Below are 13,552 nucleotides of genomic sequence, written 5' to 3'. Positions count from 1 at the left end.
CAATGCTGAGCGCACTTCAAACGATGTCCCAACTTTGCAGCAGTATCTGCTACACTCTGTGAAGCCATTGGCGGTTGAAGGCTGGAAAGGGTGGTTGAGTTGAAGTTGGTGTGAACCATCGAATGAATTTGATTGGCGATCGAGTGGAATCTGGGAAATTTCTGAGGTGATTTTTGAGGGTGACTTGTCGCGGAGTTGAGAGTTTCAAAGGACGCCACTTTGTTGAGAATGAGGCTGTTGTGTAATTAGTGAACTAGCCTTTCAATTAGTATTCGAGTGATGAATTTGTGACGTCATGCCATTATACCAAACATTCCGAAGGCACGCCAGTGCTAAATTCTTGTACAACACTAAATACTTGTACACCAGTAATTCTTGGACAACAAACTCAAGTTGTGTCGTGAATTTCTCAAACTCTTCAATGAGAATTATTACTAACATTCAGTTCATACTAAAATGAATTCTAATCGATTGAGAGAAAATCTACAAAATCTACGTTGTGAAAATAGTTAAGGACTGAAAATTTTGTGAAGTGAACAACATTTTTTTCTATCATAGATTTCCATCGAGATGTGAATCTCTATGACAACTTAATCACAAGTTGAGTCGTGAATTTTTCGAACTCTTCAATTATTATTACCAACATTCAGTTCATACTAGAATGAATTCTTATCGATTGAGAGATATCATAAATTTCCATCGAGATGTGAATCTTCTATGACAACTTAATCACAAGTTGAGTCGTGAATTTTTCAAACTCTTCAATGAGAATTATTACTAACATTCGGTTTATACTAGAATGAATCCCAATCGATTGAGATATATCATAGATTTCCATCGAGATAAGAATCTTTCATGACAACTCACATGTTGAGTCGTGAATTTTTCAAACTCTTCAATGAAAATTATTACTAATCTAGCATTCAGTTTGAACTGAAATGAATTCTGATCGATTGAGAGATATCATAAATTTCCATCGAGATATGAATCTTCCATGACAACTTAATCACAAGTTGAGTCGTGAATTTTTCAAACTCTTCAATAAGAATTATTACTAACATTCAGTTTATACTAAGATGAATTTCAAATCGATTGAGAGATATCATAGATCTCCATCGAGATGTGAATCTTTTATGACAACTTAATCACAACAACATGATTGAAGTTTGATATTCAATTGACTACATATTCAAGTAAAATAATTCTTTAATATGTGAATATTTCCTATGTTAATGATAATAATGTGAAATATGTCTTCTATGTTTGGTTTTGAAGCATATCAATTTTAAAATTTACTTCGTAGAAATGATTAAGGACTGAACATTTCGTGAAGTAAACAATTACTTATCCAAATTCGAGAGAGGAATAGCACAAGGTTACCTTATTTTTTCTCTCCCTATCATTTTTATGCTGTACTTATTGTATCAATAATAAATAATTAATCATGAAAAATTAGAGCAGTTACTGAACCGTATATCTAGCTTGAGATAACGTAGGCCTAAAAAATGGGACCTATATGATATGAGAAGACTTTTTAATATATCTGTCTGTTTCAGTAATCAATTCCAGAAAACTAATTTCTTTATTCCAGGATTAGTTAGTTAGTTTGGGATGAGTTGGTCAGTTTTCTCGTATCAGAATTAGATTACTCTTCTATTTCTAGATACTCTTTACTACGAATAAGATGTATTCTTAAAAATAATATATCTTAGAAATTGTATGAACACGGATTCACTATAGCTACAAGAAGGCTAGTGTTTTTTTGTTTATTGTAAAGCACTCGTCACAAATCAAAGCCCCCTTCAATTCTTGAATGAAGATCTATATTTTATTCAAATTAGGTATTTTCATCTCTGTGTATTAAATTCCTAGCCTGAGGGCTCTTTCTATATAATTTATTTATTCACAATTATCGCACAAAAACGTCAAAATTTGAGTTTCACTCAAATGACAGGTGACATGTCAGTATAATCTAATATTAAATTATTCCTATAGCTATCCTATAACTAAATATTGTAGATAAGAATCATCTATTTACAAAGTCAAAAAAATCTACTCTCTAATTAAATCTATATATCAATGTGTACTAAGTTATCCTACAAGTTTTCCTTCTTTACCATATAAACTTTATTGTCTTCAAATAATGAAGTATTTATTTTTTATGTTTTCATGAACTCATTGATGTTTTATATTGATGTTTGTCATCAATTCTGTCTCTTGATGAGTATCTGTTTCTTGATTAGTAGGCTACTGAGATCATGTTTCTTGATTAGTATTTGTTTCTTGATGAGTAGGCAACTGAGGTCTATATCGAGATTATTAATTATCATTATTCATGATTCTCTATTATGTACTGCATATCTCATCTATTATTTATTTGTAAGATTTGATTTCAATTATTCACTTTCATCTTTTGTTTGCAGGGCAACCCAGTGGTGCAGAACGTGTCATCTGGCGTGATAATCAGCACCCACAGCCTGGTGTTGCAGGGAGTGACCAGACAGCACTCAGGCCAGTACACTTGTCTGGCAGCCAATGAGCGTGGAGAGACGGCCAGTCAACCCGTGCCACTTCGGGTTCAATGTGAGTTCCTTAAATATTTATTAAAATAACATTAAATACACATTATATTACATTAATACTATTATTTTAAATTGTATTATATTAATGCACGATGTAACATTAATATTAAATTCTAAAAAACAATTACTAGTAGTTCTGTGAACAGTAGACCTCGCGCTCAGTAAGGTCGCTAAGTATTGATCTATTGTTATGTTTTCTCAAAAATTAATAAATGATTTATCAATTTGAAATGTCTAGAGAAAATCCTAAATGAACATGGAGCTTTCTGCCCTATCGTACCGTGACGTGTCGTCCCGGAATGTGAGTGTGAGCGCTGTTATCAGGTCTGGCTGCAACTGTCTACAACGTTGATGGGAAGATACAATTTTCAAGATTTTCGATGTTTTTGATCGGGTAGTATCATAGTCAACTATCTACTAACGTTGATGGAAAGATACATTTTCAAGATGTTCGATGTTTTCGAACGGGTAGTATTATAGTCCACTTGACAGCTGATTTATGATGAATATTATTTATTATTTATTTTTATTATTTCATTCCTTTCTAATTAATTTTCATTTTTCCCTTTTTTCATTACTGTAATTCTGTATCAAAATCTGATGTATATTTCTTATTTTATTTTTGCATTTTGTATCAGTTTTCTTTCATTTTTTACTTAAAATCTTTGAAGTGTAATATTTATTTTGTCTAAGTTTATTTATCTTTTGTAACTCATTTTTTTCCTGTAACTGGGCACCCGCCGAAAAACCTTTGGGTTTGGCAGGACCCTCAACTGTTTGAATTGTGAATAAAATTTTGATTTGATTTTGATTTTGATTTTGATTTTTTGATTTGATAATTCTATAGTCTGATTTTTTCGGTAATATTGGCGTATGAAGGAGGCTCCTTTTTCCTTCTATATCATCCTTGGAATGCGAAATTTCAAAAAAAACGTATGTATACGTCGACGCGCAATTTAAAAAGGAATATACCTGTCAAATTTCATGAAAATCTATTGCCGCGTTTCGCCGTAAATGCGCAACATATAAACATTAAGAGAAATGCCAAACCGTCGACTTGAATCTTAGACCTCACTACGCTCGGTCAACTAGAATATTGTCTGCATCTCAGGCTGAACTCCTCTGTGATACTTGCCTATCGACTTGATAGTATCGCTGGATAGTAGGTCTCGCTCCCCCACCTCACGGTATAGCAGGTGACTGCTATATCATTGACTATATAATGGAGGTATGGTTTGCAGCCACGGACAATGTCATGAAAGTTGGAAGGTGAAATAGGGGAGAATGTCGGTTTTCTCTGAGGATGAGTGATTCATTCTCAGTTAAGTCCGTGAACCATGCATTATTGCACTCTGTTCACAATAAGAAACTATACAATGGTTTTCATCGAGAAAAAACCTAGATACAAGTATACATAATCAAATATAAAGTGAACATAGTTCAGAACAATAGTAGAGACATAATTAATAGGTTTCAATTAGAAATTTGATGATGGTAATATTGAAAACTCACTTTGTCACTAATACTGAGTCACTTTTGATTGTTTATATTTCATAATGGTAATATTGTTGGAACGGAGAAAAGTAAAATATATTTGTCTGTTTCTAAAGCCGGGTCCATACTGAACAACTGTTCGACAAACATGTTTGTTGAAACAGTTTTGGCAAATTTTATTACGTTTGTCAAACAATGTTTGCCCGTGGCCAGTGCTGTGGACGCGTCACCAATCAAAATATTTGTAAAAGAGGAGAACAGGTTTTTATGTTTTACAGCAAGCACTGAAAATGTTTGGAAAAACTGTAATTTTTTCTTTGACAAACAATGATTGTCCAAACTTTTTAAATTTTTTGTCCCTGAGCCCCTCAACAAACATGTTTGCCGAACATGTATGTCGAACATTTGGTAAGTGTGGACACGGCTTGAGGAAAATAAGTTTTCTCTCTAAGGATGATTCTAGCATGATTTTCATTCTTGTCCGTAGGTGATGATAGCAGATAAATTTATTTTCAAACTAATAAGTGTTATTAAGACGCTGGCTTAGGGCAGTGAGGAATATGATACTGTTTTAGCTGGATTACAACACTATTCACCTTGAGTATTGTATGTTTCTTAGATTTTTACATTGGAAGAGCTTCAAGTAGACTGGAGTATTGGAAGAAAATACTAAAATCATTTGATTCATTATGGAGAAAAACCTTCACTGGTGGAAAATGATCAATTTCGCACGGAGTTGCATCATTTGGAAAATCTTCAGTGATGAAAATGTCGAATGGCACTAATTTGTTGAAGACATTAGTTCTTGAAGAGGGAAGACATGATCAAGATAATAGAGATAAGATTATTTCTTGATTAAGGCTGTGCAAAGGCTAAAAATAAATTTTCTACTCGTGATATTTTTCTAAGTTTTTTGATTTGTATATCATGAAGCTATCAAAATCAAAAAGATTTTACTTATCTCAATATCTCATTCACCTGAGCAATCGAAATTAAAATAGAATAATTATTATTTATTTATTTATCCCACAATCACAACATAAAATTAATGGTTGGGAGAGAATCAACAGGATAAACCCAAAATTGTTTCTCTCCCTCAGTTTGATAAAAATATATGTAATAAAATTTGATCGTACTCAAGAAATCATGTTTCGCTCTAGTAATAAATTTATCTATTTATTTGTGGATACAATCACAGATCATATAAATATGATTGGGGAGGAACAACAGGCTTGGCCCAAAACTATTCCATTCCCAAATTTCAATCAAGCTATTTAAAGTTTAAAATTTGATAAATTCCCAGCTTCAAGTTCCTTAAACTCCCCACGCAAATCTCTCCCCAACAATTGCACCGAGAATCCTCTTCCTATAAATTTCTCCCACTATTTGAAACACTGTAAATTCTTCGAAACTATAACAACACTCGTCCGAGCTCCAGATCGATAGCTGTCTCAAATTTATAAAGTTTTCACAACTCAGCTCAGTTAGTAGTTCGAATTGAATTTATTCGAAAAGTTTCGAAATCAAAACTCGACGTAGTTGGAATTCATGAGGATTTACAGTGAAGCTAAAAGGCGTTGTTGAGAAACTCTCTTGCTAGTTTCTTTTTATTGATTCATGAGATTTTTCAAGCTTTTCACCTAGTAACTGATTTTCTACTTTATCTCTATCTCAATATTTTTTGAGTTTGAGATGATTCTCCTCAAATCTCCTGTCCTAGATACTAATTAAAGATTGTTCCTGCACGATTATAAGTCTGCATTATTGCTTATGGAAATGGAATATGTTGATTTATTCAAGACTCTGGTTGACAATAATTCTCTCATTGGTTAGGTGACCCACATAGCGCATTATTTTGATGATGTACTTATTATATGAATCAATAAAGCCGTGTCTACACTGAACAAATGTTTGACATAAATATTCGGCAAACATGTTTGTTGAGGGGCTTAGGGAAAAAAATTGTAAAACGATTGGACAATCATCGTTTGTTAAACAAAAAATTACTGTTTTTCTAAACATTTTCAGTGTTTGCTGTAAAACATAAAAACCTGTACTCCTCACTTACAATATTTTGTTCGGTGACGCGTCCACACTGGCCACGGACAAACATTGTTTGTCAAACATAATAACATTTGATCGAACTATTTCAACAATCATGTTTGTCGAACATGTTCAGTGTGAACACGGCTTAAAGAGTAGCTGGATTCATCTTTTTTTGTAATATGATATGGGAAACCACTTTGAGGAGTTCCCAAACCGTAAGAGAGTTTATGTCCTGCCGTTAATTCATTCAAAAGATTTTGAATCTGATCTCACGATCACTCATGATAGCAAGTCATGTGGAACAATTATATTAATTTCTGGCTTATTTTTCAAGCAGACATTGAACCACTTTCTGAGTCATTTTATCCTTTCCACCTTTTCACACTATTCCACTTTTCTCCTCCCTCTGATAATCAATTCAAGAAGGGCAGTTCCGATTTCTGGGACGTGGACTCATCACCTTATCTTGTATTAGTTCACCATGCGTAAGCCTGAAGCTAATTTGAGAATCATCCTCAGAGAAAGAGCCTTCTATTTCAATTATCTATCCTATTCTTCTTATTAGCTTTCTATTCTAATTATATCTATAATTATTATGATTAATTTTTTATGCATAGTGGTGGTGTCACTGAAGCAGACTCTAAATGTATATCATTAACTTGTTAAATTATAATATAGGTTGAAGAAATATGAGATAAATTATTTCTCAACAGTCACCCACACAAAGCAATAATCTTGAGTGTTTATGTCTCAACCTCATGACCATTCAACAAACATTATCCTATCAAAAATCAAAATCATTGTTGATTCTCAATCACACCGACCCAACTTTATTGTTGAAATTTTCATTGTAGATTAGAAGACTTGGCGCGAATAGGGAAATATGAGGCCTGTTTCTGAAATAAAACAGGTCTAATATGAAGTAAAGAGGTCCTTGCTGGTGCGATCACGGAGGAAAACCGGATAAATAGGGTTTAAATTGAAATTTATTGCCGGAATGCATAGAGGGAAAAGGCATGCTTTTTGTTGGTACTTGGCTGAAAAACTAGCCGGAAGAGAGCGGAGACAAACAAACGCTTCTCTGAATATTTCATTTTCTCCGAGCTCATGAAGGTCTCGCAAAATATGATTTAGCACTCATGACTAAGCAGTTTAAGCTGTATTCTTTCTCAATGAGAGTGAAGAACGGTCGAGCAGTGTGTCGTTTACCTTATCTTGCCCTGAAAAACTCGCTCTTGGCTTACAAATTGTTATTACGTGTTTTATTTATAGGTCTCTTTGATCTTAATCACAACTCTAATCTATGACGAGAGATTTGCGACTATTGTTTTGTATAATTAATTCTGTTCATAGAAAATTAAGAAGAAGGCTACAAATTTAGATCATGCTGATTATATTGAGTATAATAGAAGACTATAATCTATAATGAAGAGTATAGGCTCACTAAGGTTGAATTCTAGAATGTACAATAATAATTCATCTATGTATGATTATTATGCGTTGAGGATAAACGATACAAATTTGTTGAATGAAAAAGACTAAGAAATTGTCAAAAAACCACTGGTTTATTGATAATTAGAAAGACCGGTTTCGGTTATTACACCATTGTCAATCTCTGATGAATAAAGTTTCTGATAAATAAACTCTGATAAGAGTTTATCAGAGATTGACAATGGTGTAATAACCGAAACCGGTCTTTCTAATTATCAATAAATCAGTGGTTTTTTGACAATTTCTTAGTCTTTTTCATTCAATATGAATAATTATCACAATATCAACTTCTCAACTACACAAAAATACAAATTTGTATTGAAGTTCATATAATTTATGGAGCATTGTGATGATTGAAGGTGCCAAATATAAAAATTACTTGGAAACAATAAATTTATTATTTATTTTGTTGTCGAAACGATTTTTAAACTGGAAAAATATAATTAATTGTAAGCATTTTCCCTCAAAACTTTGTGTTTCACTCGAATTTAATATAAAAGCTCTATTGATTTATCTGTGAAATTCACAGATTTCATTAATTTAATCATAGATTCCTATTTAAACTATTATGTGTGTAATCTACACCCTTCTTTGTGGAGAAAAAGTTTTGAAGAAATACGGAAATGAAAATATAATTATAGGAGAACTAACGAGCTATATTTATTAATATGTAAAAATTAGATTCTTTGGACAGCATGAATATTCTGTAGATTTGAGGAAATGAACAAGTAATTTGAAAAGAGCGATAAAAAGGGTAAATAGAGTATGTATACGAAACTAAAGAAGAATTGGAACGACGGGCCAATCACGTACAAGAACCAGATCTAGGCCACGCCTCCATCGACAGTAGACAAACCTTTGAGTTCTACTTACTGTCTCCTGATTGGTCAACAATGTACTATGCTGCCTAGTTCGGAATATCTCCAGCAGATGGCAGCAGTTACAGGGTAATTTCTGATTTATCTATGAATGTAGATAGTAGCAGATACTTGGTGATGTTTGGTTTCTCTTCTTATGTAAAATGCCAGCAGTAATTGAGAAAATTTTGATATAAATATTCTTCTATAATATTATTTCTCTATTCCATATATGCTACTCAAAGTTTGAAATTGGAATCAAAATAGAGAATCGAATTGAAACTTGTAACCAACTTCAACAATGCTAAATCTTGTGATCTGATGGAAACTCAATCATTTACCATGCTATTTACTTGAATTAAATGTAGTAGCATCACGAAGATCAAAGAAAGCACTATGTCAAAAACAACTAGGGAAAAAGTAGGAAACTGGTACAGAAATTAAGTGAATTAGGGGAAAATTTTTTTGCTGAGAACTCACTTCTACATAGTATTAGACCCTTCATGCACAAAATTCAATTCTAAACTAGACTTTCATGTAGCTAAGGTTGCATTTATTATATCGCGTTACATTCCAGGTTTAAACCAACAGCTGATCCATCCTATCTCCGTTCAAACCGAGATTGTGTTTATAGGCCTTGACGATTAAAAATTCAATGCTTGTCACTGTATTAACGCTGTGAGGTCCACGTTATAATAGCAGTATTTGGTTAGCAATGGTAATGCTATCCTTGTCTATTATTCAACAAAGCGGATAGCGCTATCTCTTTCTCGCTTTGCTCTGTTGCCAGATTGCTTTCAACAATATAGAATTAAGAATTCACCCAAAACTGTTCTAAACCTTATAGAAGGCATTGACTAGACAGAGGATCGGCAACGTTGTTCTCCTATCTTTCTCCACTGCCATTATAACGTGGACCTCACTTATACACATCTGGTGTCTTGGTTCTCCACTTGTTAAACCACTCCTGAATTAGAAAACGATCAGAACAAAATTAATCTCAGAGGTCTTGAATTGAGAGAATAACAGAAGCATTTTATTTTATTTTTCACAATTCGTCATAGATGACGGATAAAGATAATCTAACCTATTCGCTGAACTTCTTTTCAACAGAATATGCCCAAAACCCGTAACGCGTTTAATAGGATTTGTATGGAAAAACGAAAGGGAAATGCCGAGCGCCAAGTTTATCTGTTGTCCTATCTTTCTGGATTGAGGGGTTGTGGGTAGGAGAGGGTGGTTGTTAAGAGGGGGAGGGGCGATTGAGCATGTTGAACGAGTTATTGGGTGCAAGATGCGGAACAAGAGAAAATATTTTGTGACACCAATCGATTTGAATTATTCATCTGCTCTCGCAATTTGGCTCGAGCACCCTAGGAGGGCTTAAAGGGGTGATGGAGGCGGAAGGGAGGTGTTTGGAGGGGGTTCTGGTTGTTTCCTGGTTCTGTTCAGAATTCGCTTGGGTCGGGCTTTTGGTGAACGGTCACCGTTCCAATACAGCGAAAATATCGAAAAGAAATATTATGAAAACCCAAACCCGGCCTCTGCAAACCACTGGAAAACCATTTTCCTACCCCTCCTCCTCCTCATTCATATCCTCAGCCGTCTCCTCCTACCTTTGTTCCTTTACTCTACTCACAAATTTTGTACTATATATTTCTTCTATTCTTTCAAATCTTTTTTTTTCTTCAATTACTTAGTTGCCAGTTAACAACTGTTTCGAAGAGGTACTCTATCTAGATTATAGTTCTATAGTAACATATGATATGGAATTTCAATTATAATTAAGAGATTGGGAGAAGAAGAATATACATGCTAAAAGACGAACTTTAAACCCTTAAAAACAACCCTTAGAGTTAAAATATTGCCAAAAGATTTCTTAGTGCGCCTCTAAAGGGCCAACTGAACATACCTACCAAATTTGAACGTTTTTGGTCCGGTAGATTTTTAGTTATGCGAGTGAGTGAGTGAGTGAGTCAGTCAGTGAGTGAGTGCCATTTCGCTTTTATATATATAGATACAGCAATAGACTGGCTTCTCCACACATTTGTGTAATCACTTGTCAGCTGATTTATGATGAATAATTATTTTATAGTCTGATTTTTACTCTAATATTGGCGTATGAAGGGAGTCCTTTTTTCGTTTTATATTATCCTTGAAATACAAAATTTCCAAAAACCTTGTATATACATCGACGCTCAATTAAAAAAGGAACATACCTGTCAAATTTCATGAAAATCTATTACTGCGTTTCGCCGTAAATGCGCAACATATAAACATTTAAACATCCAAACATTTAAACATTAAGAGAAATGCCAAACCGTCTACTTGAATCTTAGACCTCATTTCGCTCGGTCAATAATATTGATTATTTTGAACGTGAATGAATAATTGATATTACATCAATAAACCTGTATCCGCTAAAATCTACATTTATTCAGATTCATTTATTCATATACGAATTCAATCCAGGTAAAAACAACAGGAATTCACCCAAAACTGTTCTAAACCTTATAGAAGGCATTGACTAGACAGAGGATCGGCAACGTTGTTCTTCTATCTTTCTCCACTGCCATTATAACGTGGACCTCACTTATACACATCTGGTGTCTTGGTTCTCCACTGGTTAAACCACTCCTGAATTAGAAAACGATCAGAACAAAATTAATCTCAGAGGTCATGAATTGAGAGAATAACAGAAGCATTTTATTTTATTTTTCACAATTCGTCATAGATGACGGATAAAGATAATCTAACCTATTCGCTGAACTTCTTTTCAACAAAATATGCCCAAAACCCGTAACGCGTTTAATAGGATCTGTATGGAAAAACGAAAGGGAAATGCCGAGTGCCAAGTTTATCTGTTGTCCTATCTTTTTGGATTGAAGGGTTGTGGGTAGGAGAGGGTGGTTGTTAAGAGGGGGAGGGGCGATTGAGCATGTTGAACGAGTTATTGGGTGCAAGATGCGGAACAAGAGAAAATATTTTGTGACACCAATCGATTTGAATTATTCATCTGCTCTCGCAATTTGGCTCGAGCACCCTAGGAGGGCTTAAAGGGGTGATGGAGGAGGAAGGGAGGTGTTTGGAGGGGGTTCTGGTTGTTTCCTGGTTCTGTTCAGAATTCGCTTGGGTCGGGCTTTTGGTGAACGGTCACCGTTCCAATACAGCGAAAATATCGAAAAGAAATATTATGAAAACCCAAACCCGGCCTCTGCAAACCACTGGAAAACCATTTTCCTACCCCTCCTCCTCCTCATTCATATCCTCAGCCGTCTCCTCCTACCTTTGTTCCTTTACTCTACTCACAAATTTTGTACTATATATTTCTTCTATTCTTTCAAATCTTTTTTTTTTTCTTCAATTACTTAGTTCTTTCTCTAATGCAACTAGATTTTCTTCATTTTTTAATCTTCTATTCCACTTTCTATTCCACTCCCAGGCTTTCTTATTTCGTTCTTCCACCTTTTCGTTTCAATTCTTATACCGCCCCTCCCTTTTCCCCTTCCTATCATTCTTCTCATTATTCTGACTCCCTCTCCTAGTCCTTCTCATCTCGCTCCATCATTTCATCACTTATAGCTTCTACATTCAAATTTTTCCTCAAATTTATCCTTCTTCTCTATCTTCCCTGTACTTGTCACCCTCATCCCTCTTCTTTAATTTTATACTCTCTCCTCTGGCTGCTTTTCCTATCAATATTCTTTTCTGTATTCACTCTATTATCACTATTTTCTTCTCACTTCTCGACACGTTCATCTCATTCTCCTGCTTTCTATCGTATATCTCACTTGTTTTCTCTTACATTTCTTTCTATTTCTCTTCCTTTTCCTTTTCTCCGTCTTCTTATCCGTCTCCTTCTTCTTCTTTTTCTTCTTCTTCTTCTTCTTCTTCTTCTTCTTTTTCTTCTTCTTCTTCTCTCTTCTTCTTCTTCTTCCTCCTCCTTCTCTTCCTCTTCCTCTTCCTCTTCCTCTTCTTCTTCTTCTTCTTCTCCTTCTTCATCATCATCATCATCATCTTCTCCTTCTTCTTCCTCCTCCTTCTCTTCCTCTTCCTCTTCCTCTTCTCTTCCTCTTCCTCTTCTTGTTCATTTTCTCCTTTTCCTTCTTCTTCTTTTTCTCCTCCTTCTTCTTCATCATCATCATCATCATCATCATCATCATCATCTTCTTCTTCTTCATCATCATCATCATTATCTTCTTCTCTTCTTCTTCTTCTTCTTCTTCTTCTTCTTCTTCTTCTTCTTCTCTTCTTCTTCTTCTCCTTCTTCTTCTTCTTCTTCTTCTTCTAATTCCTCCAATCCTCCTTTTCCTTCCCCCTCTGAAATTAAGCCCAACTCACTCGATCGCCCTCACTCCACCCTCCACTCCACGACATTCTATGTCTATATGTATGGTATTATATATCAATATAGACTATGACTATGTGTATAGCAGCGGCAAAGTTCAGCGGCAAGCTGGCAGATGACCAAATGGCGTGTGCCGCCCGACTACTGAGAGGTCAAAGCTCCAACAAATACCTCGCGCGAATAAATTCATCTTTGCCAACTTGTTTCAAACTGCTCAACTAACAGCAGCTCAAACTCAAAGTGTGGCAGGTAATGGCCAACTCAATTTACCCTGAAAAATGTGTTGATCTGGGTGCCCGTGAATTGGCGTTAACAAATTCCTCAACCCTTTGATTTCACCACCTAAAAAATTCAAATTCAAATTCTTTATTAAAAAAAATTAATAATAATTAAACAATCAAATGCATTCCAAAAAGCAAATACAATATTGTTTCCTAATTTCTAATATGTGTTCCCTATAGGCTATCCTGTGTGGGGACATTGAAGCTCTTTCCTCAATCTAGCTGTGTTCAAACATGGTGAAGCAATGAGATGCTTGACAGTGTTGAATGTAATACATGTATTTAAATGGGTCAGAACATACCGCTCCAGTATGTGCGCCACTATTAGAATACACACATTACATAAACACTCTTCAGCTTCAAGCTACTTTCCCTGCTCAACTTTGTTCTCTTGTCAACCTACTTTGATCTAATTCTTTATTCTTTATTGATTCATACAAAAATTACATCATT

At 34.6% G+C, this 13,552-nt stretch overlaps 1 protein-coding gene across 1 annotated transcript in view; it reads left to right on the top strand.

Annotated features, from left to right (window-relative positions):
* LOC111064201 (Down syndrome cell adhesion molecule-like protein 1 homolog) overlaps nt 1–13,552 on the top strand; it is a gene marked incomplete at its 5' end in the record, with an annotated part of 82,048 nt that overhangs the window by 21,430 nt on the left and 47,066 nt on the right. The window contains 1 exon segment of the mRNA XM_039426366.1: nt 2,424–2,583. Coding sequence (XP_039282300.1) covers nt 2,424–2,583 — 160 coding nt within the window.

The sequence above is a fragment of the Nilaparvata lugens genome, chromosome 4, assembly GCF_014356525.2.
Source record: "Nilaparvata lugens isolate BPH chromosome 4, ASM1435652v1, whole genome shotgun sequence".
NCBI lineage: Eukaryota > Metazoa > Arthropoda > Insecta > Hemiptera > Delphacidae > Nilaparvata > Nilaparvata lugens.
The sequence above is the reverse complement of the archived record's forward strand: the minus strand, read 5'-3'. Positions and strand labels throughout refer to the sequence as shown.